This window comes from Haliotis rubra, unplaced genomic scaffold (assembly GCF_003918875.1).
Source record: "Haliotis rubra isolate DU_JTF1 unplaced genomic scaffold, ASM391887v1 Scf923, whole genome shotgun sequence".
In the NCBI taxonomy this organism is placed as follows: domain Eukaryota; kingdom Metazoa; phylum Mollusca; class Gastropoda; order Lepetellida; family Haliotidae; genus Haliotis; species Haliotis rubra.
Genome location: NW_025767661.1, coordinates 140,731 through 162,560, shown reverse-complemented (window position 1 = coordinate 162,560; position 21,830 = coordinate 140,731). Strand labels below are relative to the sequence as shown.

The 21,830-nt window shown below is 42.4% G+C and overlaps 1 protein-coding gene across 1 annotated transcript in view; it reads left to right on the top strand.

Annotated features, from left to right (window-relative positions):
• Positions 1-10,201, top strand: part of LOC124264437 (EGF domain-specific O-linked N-acetylglucosamine transferase-like) — a 33,129-nt gene extending 22,928 nt beyond the window's left edge. The window contains exons 11-17 of the mRNA XM_046699181.1: positions 415-501; positions 2,585-2,653; positions 3,000-3,058; positions 5,687-5,714; positions 7,985-8,076; positions 8,963-9,065; positions 9,838-10,201. Of these exons, the coding sequence (XP_046555137.1) occupies positions 415-501; positions 2,585-2,653; positions 3,000-3,058; positions 5,687-5,714; positions 7,985-8,076; positions 8,963-9,065; positions 9,838-10,005 (606 nt within the window). The 3' untranslated portion in view covers positions 10,006-10,201. The remainder of the gene's footprint in view (positions 1-414; positions 502-2,584; positions 2,654-2,999; positions 3,059-5,686; positions 5,715-7,984; positions 8,077-8,962; positions 9,066-9,837) is intronic.
• The last annotated feature ends 11,629 nt before the right edge of the window (positions 10,202-21,830 follow it).

The window sequence follows — 21,830 nt, the reverse complement described above, 5'->3', positions numbered from 1 at the left end:
ATTGCTGGAATATTGCTAAAAGCGGCGTAAAACTAAACTCAGTCAGCCGAGTCAAGATGAATGCTTGTTAACATCACTCCGTTTAAATCCAAAGATGGAGATTATATACAGTAAGTTGATGAATTATGTTTTTTTTATGAATTTGAACTTTAAATCCTTAGGACGTTTCTATTTTATGATGGAATTGTTATTTTTAACCCCTCAACCACCGCCGCCACAAAGCTCGAATATTACTATCTGTAACTGTATACAAGCAAATTATCACATCAACATATACAGAAATGTATGTGATTTTCTGCGAACCCGGGTCTTTAGAGTGACCAACGAACGAACGCTTTAACCACTAGGCTAGCCTCACTTCTTGTATTTGTAATATAGAACACAAACACAGTCCGTTACTACACTGTTTTCCAGGTGAATAACTGCTACAACAGCGGGTTGATGAGGGCGTTCTCCCAGCACATCCTCCACAGACTGGGGGTACGTCAACACGGACCTCTGGTACGTCAAACTGTTTCACAGACGCACAGACTGACATTCACATTCACCTCTATACTAGTGTTGGGGAATTGGATGAAATCTCACAATTGATGATTGGTTCACTACCAACGACCGATCATCGAAAAAATTGATTAGCGTCATTTTTCAGATTTTCCTATTCAAGTTGACCTTGCAGATAAGCATAACATGGTTGCCTGTTGTTGTTTTGGGTTTGTTTGGTTTTGTCTAGGTTTTTGTCTTTTTTTTTTTTTCCTTTCCTTTTGTTTTTTTTAGTTAGAAACTTGCATAATGCGTTTGCAAATGTCACATCCAATGCAAAATGATGCAACTTTAAAGTGATGACTAATATATCATTAACATAAACTTTAAGAGTCTTTAAGAAATATTCAGTTATGACTTCAGTAAGTGAAGTGAGTTTACTAAGAATTAAACACGTTTCCGGGCCCTGACAACTTCTATGATATGTTCCAGTGTCAAATGTTTCAAACACTAAAAAAGTAGTTCCAAAATCGTTTGTGTTCGATTATGAGAAAATGTGATCGATTGCTTGGTCGTTTGGTCACTGCGACCAATCTTCGATTATTTCAATTAATCGGACCACCGCTACTCTATACACGTGTGCGCATACACGTCCGAAAAAACAGACGCCAATTTGAATTGTCTACGCTGGAGATACAGACTAAAATGGGTTAATAAGGCGGTTCGTTTTGGCTTCTCTGGACCACACACCTATCTCAAGAATGACTCAGATTGCGATTTTGTGCTCCAATGTGGAAACGTGATCATGCTGTCCACCACTGGTTTGTCTGATACGTTTGTCAACATGATCTCAGTCCCTATATATTTGAGTGCGTGAACGTTGTTTTACGCCGCGCCAGCAGCTCCACGTTAGCGTAGCTGCTTGTAATTATCCGAACTAATATTGTTCTGAGTGCTAGCGGGGCGGTGGGGTAGCCTAGTGGTTAAAGCGTTGACTCGTCACGCCGAAGACCCGGGTTCGAATTCCCACATAGGTACAATGAGTGAAGCCCATTTCTGGTGTTCCCCGCCGTGATGTTGCATGAATATTGCCTAAAAGCGGCGTAAAACCAAACTCAGTCAGTCAGTCAGTCAGTAACCCACTGATAGACTGTGGCAATTTATCCCGATGTCCCACTTTCACACTAGTCCGTATTTCCTGTATCCTGATAAGCTGTGGCACCGTTTTTTACGATCGAACGGATATCCCCCACTCTGCACAGGCATAGGACACTGTTGGCAAACACTGTTTGATAACATGTAGATTGTTTGTTGTTTGTCGCTCACCAGCAGCAATATTTCCTGTATGCCCTGACCACAAGGTCACAAGGTTGCTGAACATCCTGTTATAGCGGATCTTCACGGGTCGATAAAATGTGTTGACAAAGTCAGCACTGATATATAGTGTTCTTACGTAAAGCATGCGAAGACCAGTTATAACCCGGCGGGCTGTGGTTGACAAACACCGGATATGAGCTGACTGCGAGACGCGGTTCAGCACATCACCCCAGTTCAGCACATCACAGCAGCAGTCTCACAACGTGATCAACTTCAGATGTGTCCCATTACAAAATGTGTATACACGCACAGTCTGAGGATACAGCGTCGAAACTCGTGACTACACCGATACAAGCATGCAACAGTTGTGAAAACATGTGACGTGAAGAACATGCGCCAAGATCTCTGACCTTCAGGGTTCGAGGCTGTTGCGCCAACACTTCGTACATTTACGTAAATGAAATGATTCCGGAATTTCTATGTATTTGCTGTGTACATCTCTAAATTATATCCCTACATAATTAAACTGTTTGAATCCATATATTATTATTCGTATCGAATCAAAATGAGGAGACTTTTGCCTATAGTATTTAATACCTTTGCTCCAATTTCAAAATCATCAACGGTTCGAATACTTAAATATAAGCCTTATAAATTCATGTGTGCCGATGATCAGTCATTGAATGTTAAAGGCACATCAGACTTCTCTAAAAATATATAGTGCAACTCTCACAATAATACTAACTATCAGCCCTCAGGAAAGCTACCATATAATTTATCTCAACAGGCGAGGAAAGTACGTGTGACCTTCATGTCTCGAAACACCAGGTACAGGAAGATACGAAATATTGACAAGGTAGGTTGCTGCTGCTGATATTGTTGTTGATGGTGATGATAATGATGATGTCATGGTGGTAGGATGATGATAATGATGATTATGATAATGTTACCGATACTATAAATGTGACACTAATGATGTAGTAAGGTTCCCCAAGGGCCTCCCGACAAAATAGACATGGGGAACTGCTGGTCAGTGTAACTAAGTAGCGCGTTGTTCGTGATATCAGTCACTGGTTTGCGTGGTTCCGATTGAATTATTTATAGCTGGAATAGTGTTGATCACGATGTTACAGTAATAGCTCCTAGAATCCTCATACTGTGTCATAAGGTAACAACTCAAATTTTATTTTAATTCGTTCAAGTTGGAATCCGCCCTGAAGAGTCACTCCGACCTCGACGTGAAAGTAGTTGACTACAACAGGTGAGATTTTACTTTAGGCTACAGAATATGATTTTAAAACAATGGCTACATATTCTACAGAAGAGTGTGTTTACGTATCCCATCTGACTCGTGAAGATCCAGGTTACAATTGATCTTCAGTAACCCATGCTTGTCGTAAGAGGCGACTAACGGGATCGGGTGGCCAGACTCCCTGACTTGGTTGACACATGTCATCGTATCCCAATTGTGTAGACAGATGCTCATACATCACTGGATTATCTGGTCCAGACTCGATTATTTACTGACCGCCGCCATATAGCTGGAATATTGCTGAATGGCGTAAAACTAAACTCACTCCTCACTACAAAGGTTGCGTTTGTACATGACAACGGTTATCGATCATGAAAGTTACATGGATCAATAAATATGTTGAAAATTTGAATGTTAACATGAATAAATAAAATAAACATTCCCAATATTTCATATGCTTCACTATGTTTGAAGAACGTACGAAAACCTAACCTAAACATTAAACAGAAAACCCTGTGAACAGTTAGTTAAACACTCGACAACTCTGGTAACAATAGGTATGTGTTTCATGTCTTCCTGGTAACAATAGGTATGTATTTCATGTGTTCCTTCTAAACATGCCACTTCAGAGATATGGTCTATTATTGAAATGATATGATTTCTTACACACCCGTGGGTTAGAAACCCATGTGAGAAAACTGGTATCACACATATGTGTGAGATCGATTTCTAATCCCGTGATTGGCTACTCCATGGTGATGACCTAGGGTCAGGTTATGACGGACTACTTTCCAGATTAAAATTCATTGATAAGTTACTCTTGCTTCAATCGAACAGAAACCTGTTACTCGTGCCCAAAAAACACCTTTACACCTGCCTGTTATTTTCACGATTGCAACATAAACAGGTATGTATACAATGAAACACAATTAGAATAAATATAACACGAATCTATTTATTTTCTAATTCCTTTTATTAACACTTTAGATTTCCAGTCATGAATTCAAAATGGCTCGAACAATCAGTGATACCTGTGTAAACAATTATGTGAAAATCGCCGTTAGAAATAAAGACCGGGATTCCCTTCGAATATTCAAAATGTACAACGTTGGTACTTTTACTGGAGAGATACGACAAGCGTCATGTATCGTCTTGCAAAAATACCTGACACGATAACGTCAGTGTCTGTCCATTGTGAGATCGATTTGCCTCGTTGTTTCTTTGATGCATTGATGAAGATGACATGTTTCACTGATACACATGATGAAGACCCACTTCCAGCTCCGAGATACTATGTGATTCCAATGTTATCAAATTCACTCATGACAATCAGAACAAAAACACACTCGTTGAAACAATGTATCAACATGGAACGTTTTGCAAGGCTTCATGAGTGCAAATGGCGGCACACGTCCTTTCTATTCAATCGAACATGTACAGGAACGGTTGATCTACACATAAGTCATTGCTCAAGATATTCCTCCGACGCATGATAATGCAAAGTTTATGTCTTGATAACATACAGGATGTAATCAACTCACATTTCATACTGACAACTCCGTAAATTCCGTTACATTCCAAGTGGCAGTTTCTGGCTCGGGAAAACGAGAAGGATGTGGCGAAGAAGAGTAGTCCCCCATTGATAGTGAACGTAACTTCAGCAATGTCACATTCAAGCACATGGGTTACACCTAATTACGCACACTCAATAGTTTTGGCTCCGGTCGATGGGAGAACACTGAACGTAAACTGGTACACAAGTACAGATCCCCAACGTCCAGAGATATCCAAAACAATCTTCCGATGACGACAACCACCAAGCGATAACGATGATGTCACACGCTCAAATATTTTTGGCTTGCAAGAATTAAATCATCCACATTGGACGGTAACATCATCGTTTTAGAGGGTTTAATTAATTTTCTGTGATGTTATCTAGTTTTCGTTATCACTATTGCTTGATGATGCGAAGAGGTGGCAGAAACTTTTTTGTGGAGGGTCACCTATGGGGAAGATACATATTACCAATGACGTCACTCATTCATAAACGCTGTCTGTCGCAGCTACGATGAGGAAAATATGAAATGTCAATCCTATCGACCTTAAAATTATGTAAGAAACAGACTCGTTGTACAAAAGATAAATGGTATCTGACAGACACTCGTTTAGTAATCTCTATTTATCATCCAAAACTGTGTTCCAACAGGAGATATCGTTTTGACAGTATATTTTGTACAATGCCCTGACAATGCTATTACGTCATGAACTTGATGACGTCACTATGCTTTGTCATCGCTGCACTGCAAGTCTAATGGCAGTACTGTGTTCAGAGATGTACATATTTCATTGTAAACTTAAGAAGAGTGATTGTCGATGATAAATAGAATCTCACCCTCGTTGATAAAAGTGAAAATATATTTGATATCAAAAGACACTCGGGTGAGATTCTCTATTTGTATCCCGCCCATATTGTATCGCACGCCAACTCGATTATTTACTGCTCGCCGCCAAAGAGCTGGAATATTGCTGGGTGCGGCGTTAAACAACAATCAAACCAACCAACAACAGACACATGCACCATGCAAGAATTCATGTACACTAAAATGTATATATTTACAACATATCTTTCTTCTTCAGAAATATACCGTTTCCGGAGCAATTAGAGGTAAGGACACTTCGTGCTGAGTTATATGAAAATGGTAGCTTTACTCCTGTCCTTGAGGACCGCCTCCGTGGTGTAGTGGTTAGAGCGTCCGCCCGGAGAGCGGAAGGTCGCGGGTTCGATCCCCGACTGCGTCATACCAATAGACGTTAAAATATAGTACTTGTTGGTCCCTGCCTGGCGCTCGGCATTAACGGGTATAACAAGGACTGGTCGGCTCGGAGTCAGTATACTGTGTCTGAGTGGGGTATTCATGCTTCACTGCGGCATGTTATCTCAGTGGGCTATCACTATAAACCAGCTTTAGTCTGGGCTAGTACAAGCAGCACATACACATACACACGCATGCACGTATGAGCGAAATATTCTCAAGCACGACGTAAAACCCAATTTCACCTCACCTCACCTGTCCTTGAGTTTCAAATACACTGAGATCCTTTTTTAAGAAGCCAAACTGTACATTACTCTGTGTTCACAGCCGTAATGTTGCACATATATTGCTTAAAGCGGCGTAAAATCATCGCATTTCTTCACGAATAGCGCCATTCGGATGTATAATTGATTGTTGGTCATAATATGAACACCGAAGCGAATGAAAATTACTGAGTGAGTTTAGTTTTCACCACTTTTAGCAGTATACCAGCAATATCACGGCCTGGGCACACCAGAAATGGGCTTCACACATTGTACCCATGTGGGGAATCGAACCCGGTTCTTCTGCGTGTCGAGCGAATGCTTTAACCACCAGGTTACCCCACCGCCCGACTGGAAATTAGATTGGTAACATCGCCTTTACCTTTGATTTACCAGATACAGTAGAAAGTAAAAATGGCATGCTACACCATCGTACTAGTTCATTAAAGTCAGACCGCCTCCGTGGTGTAGTGGTTAGAGCGTCCGCCCGGAGAGCGGAAGGTCGCGGGTTCGATCCCCGACCGCGTCATACGTTAAAATATGGTACTTGATGGTCCCTGCCTGGCGCTCGGCATTAATCGGTACAACAAGGACTGGTCGGCTCGGAGTCGGTATAATGTGTCTGAGTGGGGTATTCATGCTTCACTGCGGCATGGTATCTCAGTGGGCTAGCACTATAAAACCAGCTTAAGTCTGGGCTAGTACAAGCTGCCGCACATACACATACACACGCATGCACGTCGTCATATGAGCGAAATATTCTCCAGCGCGGCGTTAAACCCAATTTCACCTCACCTCACCTCATTAAAGCAAGGTCAGCTGTGTGCCTTTAGGAAGAAAACAACTGAAAGTTTACCGATTCATAATTCACATACTGAACCTGATATAAATAGTGAGTAGAACAACACCCACCGACCCTGACGAAGCAGGACAACACTGTGCCGCCCTCAAGGAGAACTCTAACTATTAACGGTCCCTCATTCAGCAAGCAGCCCGTGAAGATCCAGGGTTAGAATTGGTCTTCAGCAACCAATGCTTGTTGTAAAAGACGACTAACGGGATCGGGTGGTCAGACTCGCTGACTTTGTTGACACATGTCATCATATCCCTTCGATGCACATGATGTTGATCACTGGATTGTGTGGTCCAGACTTATTTACAGACTGTCTCCACATAGCTGGAATATTGCTGAGTTAAAAACAACAACAGCCGAACCAACAAAACAAACAAAAATGTTCAGCACTTTTAACAAACACTTTTAACCTCATGTGATGATGTACGAAGAACAATGTTACATCACTAACCACCCTGAAGAAGAGCGTTGTACCAGAATAGTTCACCTTAAAATTCATTGAAAAGTTTTTGTAGATTTAATTTTCAATTCTTATTCAAATACACAATGCCATTTTAGAAAGTGGGCAAATGTAACGTATGTTATATTTGGGATTACACTTTCTTAGTAAAGTACAGATTCTGTACTGGAAAAAGTAAAAGTACTAGAATCTGTACTTTACTAAGAAAGTGTAATCCCAAATATAACATACGTTGCATTTGACCACTTTCTAAAATGGCATTGTGTATTTCATAGCTTTCGGCCGTGGGAGCCGTGCCAAATAACACTTATCAGAGGGGTACACAAAGTCCGCAGTCTAGACTACCAGTTGTCCGACTTCCATTTTTGTGGAAGCCGCGGTGGCTGAGCGGTCTAGGCGTCTGACTTTGTGTGCTGGCGATTAGGTGCCAGACTCTGAGGGTGTGGGTTCGAATCCCGGATGGGACTCAACCCAAAAAGTACTAGAATCTGTACTTTACTAAGAAAGTGTAATCCCAAATATAACATACGTTAAATTCTTATTCAGATATCCCACAACACTGACATCCTCATCGGCATCCACGGCGCGGGGCTGACACACATGCTGTTTCTACCGGACTGGGCGGTGGTGTTTGAAATGTAAGTGGTTCAGATTTACAGAAGGATAATAACTGTTGTAACAAATCGTCATAACTCTCCTCTTTAAGTGACCTGTGAAGATCCGGGTTAGAAGTGGTCGTCAGCAAGCCATGCTTGTCATAAGAAGCGATTAACGAGATCGGATGTCGGGCTCTTGACATGATTGACACATGTCATTGTATCCCAGTTGTGTAGATCGATGCTCATGCTGTTGATCACTGGATCACTCGATTGTCAAATAAAGTGCAATAGCAACATAGCTACGGGCATATATACTTTGCAGAGAAAAATATTGCGCGTAAATGTAGGAAGGTCAATTCACACCATTCCAATGGTGGGGGCGGTATGGTAACCTAGTGGTTAAAGCGTTCCCCCCGCCGTGATGTTACTGGAATATTGCTAAAAGCGGCGTAAAACCAAACTCAGTCAGTCAGTCAGTTAAAGCGTTCACTCGTCACGCCGAAGACCCGGGTTCGATTTCCCACATGGGTACAATGTGTTAAGCCCAGTTCTGGTGTCACACGCCATGATATGGCTGGAATATTGCTGAATACTAAACTCACTCACTCGGTGGTTGAGCGTACTCGCAGATAGGAACCAGTCCTGATGAAAGGTGGAACCGGTCAAATCACTGCATTGGGCGCGATGTAATCTCTAGATGAAGAAATAGGTTGCTTCATCATTGGTAGACACATCAGTTAAAGAGGTCTGTGAAGTCATTGAACATCACAAGATTCTTCTGTATCGCCAGGGCTCACATTTCGGTACATCTTCACTAAGCCCTGGATTCACTGCGTATTATTTCATTTCTATAAATTAAGCCTCGGTTTCGAATGGTTGATCGGTGGCTACTTTTAACATATCACACAGATATCCTTATTTTCAGTTACAATTGCGAGGATCCTTCTTGCTACCTCAATCTTGCCCGCCTCCGAGGGATTAAATATATGACCTGGGAAAACGTTGACAAGCTAAAGACCATCAAAGTGGTGAGTTGATTCGGGTTAGCTCCGATGGGGTCTCTAGGTTTAAAAGTTTGTACTGTGCACGTTCGTTTGACTTTATTGGTGAACCATTTACCTACACTATTTATGGTGTCCAGAAACATCATGTTGAGTGGGGTGTTAGACAACAACCCAACCAACCTACTTCTAATAGCAATTCTAAAAAAACAGGAAAGAATATGGCTGAAATACTGATGACACCTGACATTATTTGAACCCGCTATTGTTGGTTATGGGCACACGTGGCGAATTGCGGTCCCTTAGCCCTTCGACGGGGTATCCGCTACTTAGCTCATGCAGAATCAAGAGGTCGCTGGTCACTGGTCACATCGAAGACCTGGGTTCGATTCCCGACATGGGTACAATGTGTGAAGCCTGTTGCTGGTGTCCCCTGCTGTAATATTGCTGGAATATTGCTAAAAGCCGCGTAAAACTAAACTCACTCACTCTCACAGCAGCCTATACTATTCTAAAAAACACAAGAAGGGAAAAACAGTTCGGGGCAAAAACACACATCGAGTAATAGAATTATTGTCAAAATGTGTAGTTTTGTTTGGAAAGAGGTAATTTTCAGGGTCCTGTTTGATCGTTTTGCTTTCAGTTATACTGGAGGGCTAAGAAACAAACATCAAAGGCAGCTATACATTGTTATGGAGCATATTTATTCAACCATAAATAATATATCCATGCAATACTCCTATGTCACCTTATTTGTCATCATGAGTATATACTCACCGATGTTTCTGTTCTGTCACAGGACGACGCCTACAAAGGAGGTGCCGAGGCCAAGTTTGTCGACTACGAGTTTGACTCACATGAAACTCTTCGACTTGTTCGAAGGGCAGCAGATCACGTGACTTTCCATCATGCATTCATCAAAGCAGGGAAACAGAACTCTAAACATATTCACAAAGAGGAATTATGATTGTAGACACATCATTACATTAACAGAATATATTTGCTTTTGTAAAATAATATTCAACGAATTCAGTAGTCGGTAATCGTGTTTTTTATTTCAAACCTAACGTGAAACTGTTCTTGGAACGATTTTCAAAGGCGCATTGGGTCAGGAATCCATGTTGGACGTATTTTCGTTCACGTGACTATTAAATGGCACAACACAACCTTTGACCGCCCAAACTGTTTCTGTGTGTCTCTCTTCAAATCATCGCCTCCGTGGTGTAGTGGTTAGAGCGTCCGCTCGGAGAGCGGAAGGTCGCGGGTTCGATCCCCGACCGCGTCATACCAAAAGACATTAAAATATGGTACTTGTTGGTCCCTGCCTGGCGCTCGGCATTAATGGGAACAACAAGGACTGGTCGGCTCGGAGTCAGTATAATGTGTCATGCTTCACTGCGGCGTGGTATCTCAGTGGGCTAGCACTATAAAACCAGCTTAAGTCTGGGCTAGTACAAGCAGCCACACATACACATACACACGCATGCACGTCGTCATATGAGCGAAATATTCTCATGCACGACGTAAAACCCAATTTCACCTCACCTCACCTGTGTGTATCTCTCTTCAAATCAACTCTCTGGCGGTGGGTTAGCCTAGCCGTTAAAGCGTTCGCTTGTCGCGCTGAAGACCCAGGTTCGATTCGCCACATGGGTATAATGTGTGAGGCCCCTTTCTGGTGTCTCTGGCCGTGATATTGCTGGTATATTGCTAAAAGCGGCGTAAAACTAAACTCACTCAAATCACCTCTGAGGCCTACTACTTATCAAGCACAACACAATATGTCATAAAACATCACTGGTACGCCAGGTTACATGAACATATGCTGTGCATCTGGCGTTACACACAGTTTGTAGTGAATTCATGGAAGCTGAAACCCATCTCGAACCCAGCGAAATCGTGTTATAACTTCGAGATATCCGGATATTCGAGAAGACGAGGCATTGACATCCAGAGAGCTCTTGTGACAGATCAACTGCAATGCAAATCGCATGAACAAACAATTTAGTACATAACACGTGTATGCGATGACAAACTGCAATATGTTTCACCAGCATCTGACCATGTGTTGAGTGTACACTACATGGAGGACTTTCCAAATGAAAACAGCTAAGTGAGGCCATGTGTTCTTGACAGTTTTTGGTTTTTTAAACACACATTCAATCAATATTATTTTCAATAAAACAATTTACGAAACATGATTATTTATTGTTTTTACGACATATATGAGACATTAAACAGTGTTTGTTTGCTCTTAAACTGACACGTGCTCTTTCAGCGCCCGCTGCTGTGCAAGACATTATATTTGGATAGCAGCTATCTGGCTAGCGAAGTGGGCAACTGGTATAAATGAATGAGTTGTGTTTTGATCCATCTTTAAAGTATTTTAGTTATGACCTCTCGATGTTGGAGGGAAGCCAGGGGTGATGTAGGTCTTACCACGAAAAGAGGTGGATAGTGCAGCGGCTAAGGTGTTCGTCACGCCTAAGACTGGTTCGAGTCCCCAGCTGGGTTAAATATGTTAAGCCCATTTCTGGTGTCCTCTCGCCTAAGTGAGTGTGAGTGAGTGAGTTTAGTTTTACGCCGTGTTTAGCAATATCATGGCGGGGGACACCAGAAATGGGCTTCACACATTGAACCCATGTGTAGAATTTCCCCTCTCCGATGACTCTGGTTCGCTTCTCCAGTAGGGTTAAATATGTTAAGCCCATTGCTGATGTGCCCTCGCCTACGACTCTGGGCCCCGTTCCTCAAAGCGATCGTACCGCTAAGGTGATCGTAACTCCCATACTTTAACATAGACTTACGACTGTCGTAGCGCTACGATCGCTTTGAGGAACGGGGCCCTGGTTCGATTACACAATTGGGTTAAATATACTCATGGAAACAAATAAGGGAACACATGAAAGTACAAGTGTTCCTTTATTTATTTCCAGAATTTCACCCACAGTGCAATACATACCTTGTGAAGAAACCCGGAAAAGAATAAAGGAACACTTGTACTTTCATGTGTTCCATATTCGTTTCCATGAGTATATTTCAACCTGGGAATCGACACGTACTCCATTAAAGTTTCAGAGGGCTGCTGCTGAACAGCATCAGTGAAGTATTTACAAACCACTGGCACATTAGGGATCTCTAAGCATACGTCAAAGTAAAACACTTGTCAAACAATAATTTATTATTATTTATTATATAATATTTGTATAGTGCTAATATCCAGCTGAGCTCAGTTGCTCAAAGGCGCTTTGTCTTTCCCTCGATCATTGGATATCAATCTCAACGGCATATCGTATTTTTCAATCTCAACTCCCTGGGGATCCTACAACTCTTGCAGCCATTTATTAGTTCCATAAGTACAATGTATATGTAAAACCCATTTCTGGTGTCCCCTCACCTAAGACTTTGGTTCGATTACCCAGTTGGGTTAAATATGGTAAGCCCATTTCCGGTTGTCCCCTCACCGTGAGATTGCTGGACTATTACTGATAAGTGGGGGCGCGGTGGGCGAGCTGTCTAAGGCGCCAGGCTAGTAATCCAGCGATCTTGGAGGTGCCGGGATCGAGCCCACCTGTGACCGGGTATAAAAAACCTTGGAGTCAACTTTGTGTGCAGACTCTTTCAGTGTTGTCACAAAACCTAGTGTACAGTACACAACACTGTGCACTTAAAAGAACCCACGAATCCGTTGGTAGATGACCAGATTTGGCCACATGAATACGTGCAAACACCCAGTTGCTGGTACAGCAACGTTCAGTGAACCTGGACAAAGTACTGTGACTATGTGTCCAAGTCCACCCAGCGGTGAATGGGTACCTCGTAAGGATGGAAAAGCCACATTAACTCGGTACGCCTAGTAGGCAGGAAGAGTTGTATGATCCCCAGGGAGTTGGGATTGAAAAATACGATATGCCGTTGTGATGGATATTCAATGATCGAGGAAAAACAAAGCGCCTTTGAGCAGTTATACTGGATATCGGCGCTATACAAATGTTTGTATGTATGTATAGGTGTACAACTATACTCACTCACTCTTACGAGCACAGGTATGGTGGTAATAAATACAGACATTAGGATGCCTGGCCTGGCACTCGAAATTATTGAGACAAAACAGGACTGGTCGTATAGCACTATATAATCGGACCGACAGACGCACTCATACGCACGCACGCACACGCGCACGCACATACCCCACGGCGTTAAGTCATAACTAAATCAATAAACTATAACTAAGGAACTTTAACGCTGACGTCACTTGGAAGTTCTTATTCAAGATCCCATTGATCCCTCCTCAAGATCGGGGTGAAATGGGTACAGACAATATGACGAAATTAAGTTCACATGTGCTCATCTTGGTCAGCCATCTTTTGCTCTACCTTGGTCAACGCGGGTTCACTTAGGCCGTCCAGCGTATTTAAATTCGGTACAATATAATGCAGGTAATGAGACACTTTTTTATAAGGCAATCTTTGCGTCGTACCATTGGTTTGTTTATGTGTTTGTTTGTTTGCTGGCATAGTTATATGCTGGCAGTCTGTAAATACTCGAGTCTGGACCAGACAATCCAGTGACTCATTTGGGATTTAGGAGATAAAACGTACAGTGTTTGAACATTAGATGAACGTAAGCCGAACTAATAGTCTCTAAATTTCATTTGAAACCGAACGCGTAGCCACGTCTCCTTTGTTGATATCAGCCATGTTGGTGGTCAAGCGGGAGTAGTGCAGCAGTGTTTTATACATGCGCAGTGAAGCGCTCATAAAATGATGCATTTTTCAAACGAAATTGATAGTGTCTAATTTATTGATTGTCCAATCAAATTCTAGTATTTCACGAATTCATGGTAGAATTGATTCTTCAACCAAGCCAGCTGACCTGACTCCCGTTTGTTGCCTTTTACGACAAGCATGGGTGCTGACTTCCATTTCTGACCCGGATCTTGGGTGTGAAACCATTATTGTATTCTGTCTCAAAACGAATTATATTTACTAGCAGGGTAAATACAATAATTTGATGACATGTTGCTGGGTACAAGCTATGGTTTGTTGGTTGGTTTGCTGTTTAACGCCACACTCAGCAGTATGACAGCTATATGGCGGCGGTCTGTAAACCCAGTGATTAACAGCTAGGGGTGGGTATTGCAAGGAATTTTCATATTGCGATAAATTGCGATGCGAAAGCATGTATTGCGATATATTGCAAGAAGTTTTCTTTAACACAAAATACGTATAATTGAGTTAATGCTTGATTTATAAAGTAAAAACACAACAACATCACAATGCTTGATTAGGCGTTGATAAAAACTTTTAATCATGACAAAATACAAATGTAAATAATGTTTGGCACAAAGGAAATAAGGAAAGGAACAATTTAAAAAAAACGGAAATTTCCTAAGATATCCGAGTGTTATGAAGTTTTCCGAATGCATGTCAAAATACCGGTTTTCGATCAACGTATTGCAATACGTATCGTTTTCATGTCTGAACCGGTAAATACCGGTAAACCGGTTATATTGCGCAGCCCTATTAACAGCATGAGCATCATCTACGCAATCGAGATACGATGACATACAAGCTATGAAGGTAAATGTGAAATTCGTGTTGGAACCACGGGAACTCACGGTTCATCATCAGTTACATGTCACTGGACCGGAAAGACAGACACGATGTGTGGCTGGTTAGTACCGGATGTAACGTTGAAGTTATGGAGTTCCAGCATCACTACAAGTGTTTCAGATAAACGAGTGAGTGAATGAGTTAGTGTAGTTTCACGCCGCGTCAGCAATATTCAAGCTAAATGGCGGCGGTCTGGAAATAATCGAGTCTGGGCCAGACAATCCAGGGATCAACAGCATGAACATCGATCTACGCAATTTGGATACGATGACATATGTCAACCAAGCCAGCGAGCCTGACCACCCGATCCCGTTAGTCGCCTCTTACGACAAGCATGAGGTACTGAAGATCAGTTCTAACCCGGACCTTCACGGGTCTGCAAATAACGGGACAAACTGGCAGCATACACACTGACATGAAGAACCTGTGCACAACACGACCGAGGACAAGACCTCGAGTAGTTCTACCGTACAGCTCGTTTACTAACAGGCCGCCTCCGTGGTGTAGTGGTTAGAGCGGAAGGTCGCGAGTTCGGTCCCCGACCGCGTCATTTCAAAAAGACGTTAAAATATGGTACTTGTTGGTCCCTGCCTGGCGCTCGGCATTAATGGGTACAACAAGGACTGGTCGGCTCGAGTCAGTATAATGTGGGTATTCATGCTTGACTGCGGCATGGTATCACAGTGAGCTAGCACTATAAAACCAGCTTCAGTCTGGGCTAGTACAAGCAGCCACACATACACACGCATGCACGTCGTCATATGAGCGAAATAAACTTACTAGTAAGTACGCTGTTAAACCCCATTTCACCTCACTGAAACTTTATGATAAAATAGTCTTAGTTAGGTTGCCGAACTGTACTGTGTTGGTAAATGAGTAATTTATGCTCACATGAGTCCACGAGTTGGAACATGAAGTAGGGTATTGATCATACGAAGGTCCTTAAGTATAGAATGGAAAACGGTTGAATGGATAAGTGTTCAAACACTATTTTATGTTACACTGAGGGATGACGGATCAATATTGTACCGGCAGTTCACAAATGTACTGGGAATTCTTGTATTTAAGCCCTGGGCTTAATAACGGAAAATGACCCTTCTCGTTCACAAATAAAAAATACCCATAATTAAGCGCAGGTCTTAAATTCGGGAAATGCTTGTAACTGAAGAAAATGATTCTAAGACACGATAAAATGGAATGAACTTTAATATAGACGGAGTAATACAGAAACCAGAACCTTAGACAATCATCCAAGTATTGTCTTAAACCTGAACTTGAATGACATCCTCTCTTTTATATTTACATACTTTACTGTTCTTGAGGAAGGTGTCCTATGTTATTATGATATTTTATTGCGACTGCGTGTGAGTCATATGGATTGGGATTGTCTATATGGGTATAGAGGACCTGACCTCTCTTGGGACTCCATGTAAACATGAAAACTCAGTAACTAACGTGCTCTACAAACGTTATATATGCTGACGTTTGCCATGTGCTGTTGCAAAAGCACGTCACTCTAAACAATAACATTTGAAATATCCCGTTATTAAGCCCATGGGCGTAATTATGAGTGGGCTTAAATACGGGAAATCCCAATACGCAACCTAAGCTGGTACCCTCATATCTCTAGTGTGCGATGGAAACAGGTTAGTGAATCGGTCAATACACCCCAGAAAACTATTGGATAATGGGACCATACATTTATACCGGCGGGTAAACGTTAGCTTGTATTTACCAATGATTACACGTATTACGACAGGCGGGTGTGCTGTCAAATGCTCCAGTAGATATGCCAGTAGGCAGACATACAAATAGAAAGACGTTCTCCAAAGTGGACTTGACGCTGGAATAGAATGACGTTCACCTAAGTAGACACAGCGGACACAAATACAGAAAGACACACACATCCCCCCCCACCCACACACACACACCTAAGGTCTACTACTACTACTACTATGAGTACTACTACTACTACTGCTGCTGCTGCTGATACTACTACTACTACTACTACTACTATTTCTGCTGCAGCTGCTACTACTGTTTCTGCCTCTTACTGCTGCTGCTACTACTACTACTACTACTACTACTACTACTACTACTGCTGCTGCTGATACTACTACTACTACTACTACTACTATTTCTGCTGCAGCTGCTACTACTGTTTCTGCCTCTTACTGCTGCTGTTACTACTACACTACTACTACATGCATACTATGAAAGCCAAAGAATACAAGGCAACAATCGACAGAGTTATTTCCCTTTTGGGGCAAACCCTGCGACAAAAACGGTGAGAATTTCTTTGAATGAAACTGAATTTCTTGTTTGTTTAAATATCATGTTGGTATATTTTCAAGTTAGAGGATTAATTGATAGTCGGTTTTTCTATTTTTAATGAAGTGGGCGAAACGATAATTATGGATCGATGGGAAATGAGAGAACAATACGGACAGATAAGCATCATTCTGATCAATACTTCCATCCGCAAGAAATAAAGGCGATAGACGCGAGGCGTTTTTCTGTTCCAGCACCTCGTGGGTGAAGCTTGATGAGCCAGGTAAGATAATGTTTCCTTAACTTAATCTTCTAAAAAAGGTTGTTTTTAAGGTAAGAGTTTACAACTGCTGCAAAGTAAGACGTGCGTCGTGTCTAATTTGCACGACCCGTGGAGATTCGGGTTGGAATTGGTTTTTACCAACCCATGCTCGTAAGAGGCGACTAACGCGATCGGGATGTCAGGCTCGCTGACTTGGTGGACACATGTCATTGTATCCCAAATGCGTAGGTCGATGCCCCTGATGTTCATCACTGGCTTGTCTGATCCAGACTCGATTCTGTACAGATCATGTAGCTGGAATATTGTTAAGTGTTAAGCACATTGCGGAGATGAGCCATATTTGTTCATTGATGGCTCTGTGATTTTGCATCCCGAGGATAATAGTTTCACGATTCCATTGTCCGCAAAGAACTTTTGGCACAGGTTCACTACCTGCGTCGTACCGTCACACTGATGTCTTGGTTGTTGTTTAATGCAGCACTCAACAGATTCCTGTCACGGCGGTTTGTTAAAATGGAAACTGGATCAGACAATCCAGTGATCGACAACACTGGCATTGTTCCACGCAACTGGGATACGATGATATGCAAGAATAATTTTTGTTTGCAGACTACTCTCTGTTGAGTGAGATTTGCAGACACACGAACGAACGAACGAACGAACGAACGAACGAACATGGTACTGGTTTCAACATCTAGATCACGATAGGACATGGCCATCAAACACTGAGAACGTTCCTTGAACAAATGCATTCGATGTTGAGACTTGTTTACCAATTTGTGAATCCATTAATTTGTTCTGTGCATAAGTGTTACTTTGAAACAAATACCTTTACAAATATACTTTAAAGATGGTTCCTGGTAATACCCCTCCCGGTGCTAGGCATTAAAGGGGATAAAGGTGATACCCCTCCGGTACTAGGCATTAAGGATGGTTCCTGGTAATACCCCTCCCGGTGCTAGGCATTAAGGGGATAAAACAAAGAAATCAGCATCATCATCAACATTAAAACTGCAAGTGTGAGTCAAATGTCAGCTAAAGACGGTGACCGCGGAGGCATTGTGACCTGGAAAGCCAGTGAACGGTGACCGGTAGAATCCGGCCTGTTTGTTGTTTCGGTGCATTAACAATAACAAAAGCCTGTCCTGTGTAACCCGGGCTAGTATTGATTAGAGCTGATAGGACAATGACGTCGCGAGAAGCAGACAAGCTGAAATTCGCAATGTCTGATGCTAACTAATTTGTCATTACGGATCTTTGTGCGTTTTAAGCAGTGTCGTCTCAGGATGTTTGTAAAGTTAACATGTGAGAATGTCATGTTGGGACATTATGTAAATACCTTATGCGGCCATGAAAGGCCATGTAAGGATGTTACGGAAGGATTTTACGATGTTATGTTAATTTGAAAAGGATGCAAAATATTGATGTCATGTAAGGATGTCATGAAAATATGTTACTTAAGAATGTAAGAAAATTGTGTTAGAATGTACTATTGTGTTAGAATGTACTATTTTAGGGTATCATGTAAGGATGAAAAGTGATTGTTGTCATGTGAGGATCTTGTGTAAGGATGTCATGTGTGGATGTGGTGTAAGGTGTCATGTGATGATGTGGTGAAAGGTGTCATGTGTGGATGTGGTGTAAGGTGTCATGTGATGATGTGGTGAAAGGTGTCATGTGTGGATGTGGTGTAAGGTGTCATGTGTGGATGTGGTGTAAGGTGTCATGTGTGGATGTGGTGTAAGGTGTCTTGTGGATGTGGTGTAGGGATGTGTCAGGTGTCATGTGGATGTGGTGTAAGGTGTCATGTGTGGATGTGGTGTAAGGTGTCATGTGTGGATGTGGTGTAAGGTGTCATGTGTGGATGTGGTGTAAGATGTCTTGTGTGGATGTGGTGTAAGGTGTCTTGTGTGGATGTGGTGTAAGATGTCTTGTGTGGATGTGGTGAAAAGGTGTCATTCATATGGATGTGGTGTAAGATGTCTTGTGTGGATGTGGTGTAAGATGTCTTGTGTGGATGTGGTGTAAGATGTCTTGTGTGGATGTGGTGTACGGAAAAGGTGTCATGTGTGGATGTGGTGTAAGGTGTCATGTGTGGATGTGGTGTAAGATGTCTTGTGTGGATGTGGTGTAAGGTGTCTTGTGATGATGTATGGTGTAAAGGTGTCTTGATGGCAAAAGGTGCAATGTGGATGTGGTGTAAGGTGTCATATGCGGATGTGGTGTAAGGATGTCATGTGTGGAAGTGGTGTAAGGTGTCATATGTGGAAGTGGTGTAAAGGTGTCATGTGTGGATGTGAGGGTGTAAAAGGTGTCATATGTGGGAAGTGGTGTGTAAGGTGTCATGTGTGGATGTGGTGTAAGATGTCTTGTGTGGATGTGGTGTATGGAGGTGTCATGTGTGGATGTGGTGTAAGATGTCTTGTGTGGATGTGGTGTAAAAGATGTGTCAGGTGTGTGGATGTGGTGTAAGGTGTCATGTATTGTGTGGATGTGGTAGTTAAGGATGTCGTGTGTGGATGTGGTGTAAAGTGCCTTGTGTGGAAATGGTGTAAGGTGTAATGTGTGGATGTGGTGTAAGGTGTCATGTGTTGATGACACCTTACAGGTTCACTGTGTGGATGTGGTGTAAGGTGTCATGTGTTGATGTGGTGTAAGGTGTCGTGTAAAAATGTAAGTTAAGGTGTCATGTGTGGATGTGTGTAAGATGTCTTGTGTGGATGTGGTGTAAGGTGTAATGTGAGGTTGTGGTGTAAGGTGTCATGTGTGGATGTGGTGTATGGTGTCATGTGAAAATATAAGTTAAGGTGTCATGTGTGGATGTGTGTAAGATGTCTTGTGTGAATGTGGTGTAAGGAAGTGGTGTAAGGTGTCATGTGTGGATGTGGTGTAAGGTGTCATGTGTGGATGTGGTGTAAGGTGTCATGTGTGGATGTGGTGTAAGGTGTCATGTGAAAATATAAGTTAAGGTGTCATGTGTGGATGTGTGTAAGATGTCTTGTGTGGATGTGGTGTAAGGTGTAATGTGAAGGTTGTGGTGTAAGGATGTCATGTGTGGATGTGGTGTAAGGTGTCATGTGTGGATGTGGTGTAAGGTGTCTTGTGTGGATGTGGTGAAAGGTGTCATGTGTGGATGTGGTGTAAGGTGTCATGTGAGGATGTGGTGAGGTGTCATGTGAGGATGTGTGTAATATGTCTTGTGTGGATGTGGTGTAAGGAAGTGGTGTAAGGTGTCATGTGCGGATGTGGTGTAGGGTGTCATGTGTGGATGTGGTGTAAGGATGTCATGTCCGGATGTGGTGTGAGGTGTCTTGTGTGGAAATGGTGTGAGGTGTAATGTGAGGTTGTGATGTAAGGATGTCATGTGTGGATGTGGTGTAAGGTGTCATGTGTGGATGTGGTGTAAGGTTTCATGTGTGGATGCGGTGTAAGGTGTCATCTGTGGATGTGGTGTAAGGTGTCTTGTGTGGATGTGGTGTAAGGTGTAATGTGAGGTTGTGGTGTAAGGTGTCATGTGTGGATGTGGTGTAAGGATGTCATTTGAAAATATAAGTTAAGGTGTCATGTGTGGATGTGTGTAAGATGTCTTGTGTGGATGTGGTGTAAGGTGTAATGTGAGGTTGTGGTGTAAGGATGTCATGTGTGGATGTGGTGTAAGGTGTCATGTGTGGATGTGGTGTAAGGTGTCTTGTGTGGATGTGGTGAAAGGTGTCATGTGTGGATGTGGTGTAAGGTGTCATGTGTGGATGTGGTGTAAGGTGTCATCTGTGGATGTGGTGTAAGGTGTCATGTGTGGATGTGGTGTAAGGTGTCATGTGTGGATGTGGTGAAAGGTGTCATGTGTGGATGTGGTGTAAGGTGTCATGTGTGGATGTGGGTGGGAAAGGTGTCATGTGAGGATGTGTGTAATATATGTCAGCGTGTGTGGAATGTGGTGTAAGGGTGTGATGTGTGTAGGTGTCATGTGAGGATGTGGTGTAGGAGTGTCATGTGTGGATGTGTGTAAGGGTTCATCATGTGGATGTGGTGTAAAAGGTGTCATCTGTGGATGTGGTGTAAAAGGTGTCTTGGTGTGGACGTGGTGTAAGGGTGTCATGTGAAAATATAAGTTAAGGTGTCATGTGTGTAGATCAGTGTCAAGAAGTCATTTGTGGATGTGGTGTATGCGGATGTGTATGTGGATGTGGTGTAAGATGTCATGTGTGGATGTGGTGTTGTAGGTGCGTGAATATATGGATGTGGTGTCAATGTGTGTCTTGTGTGGATGTCAGTGTATAAGGTGTCTTGTGTGCGGATGTGGTGTAAGGGTGTCATGTGAAATATAAGTTAAAATTGTCATGTGTGTGGATGTGTGTAAGATGTGTCATGCGAAGACGGTGTGAAGGATGTCATGTGTGGATGTGGTGTAAGGGTGTGGTGTAAGGATGTCATGTTTGGATGTGGTGTAAGGATGTCATGTGAAGATATAAGTTAAGGATGTCATGTGTGGATGTGGTGTAAGGATGTCATGTGAAGATATAAGTTAAGGATGTCATGTGTGGATGTGGTGTAAGGATGTCATGTGAAGATATAAGTTAAGGATGTCATGTGTGGATGTGGTGTAAGGTGACATGTGTGGATGTG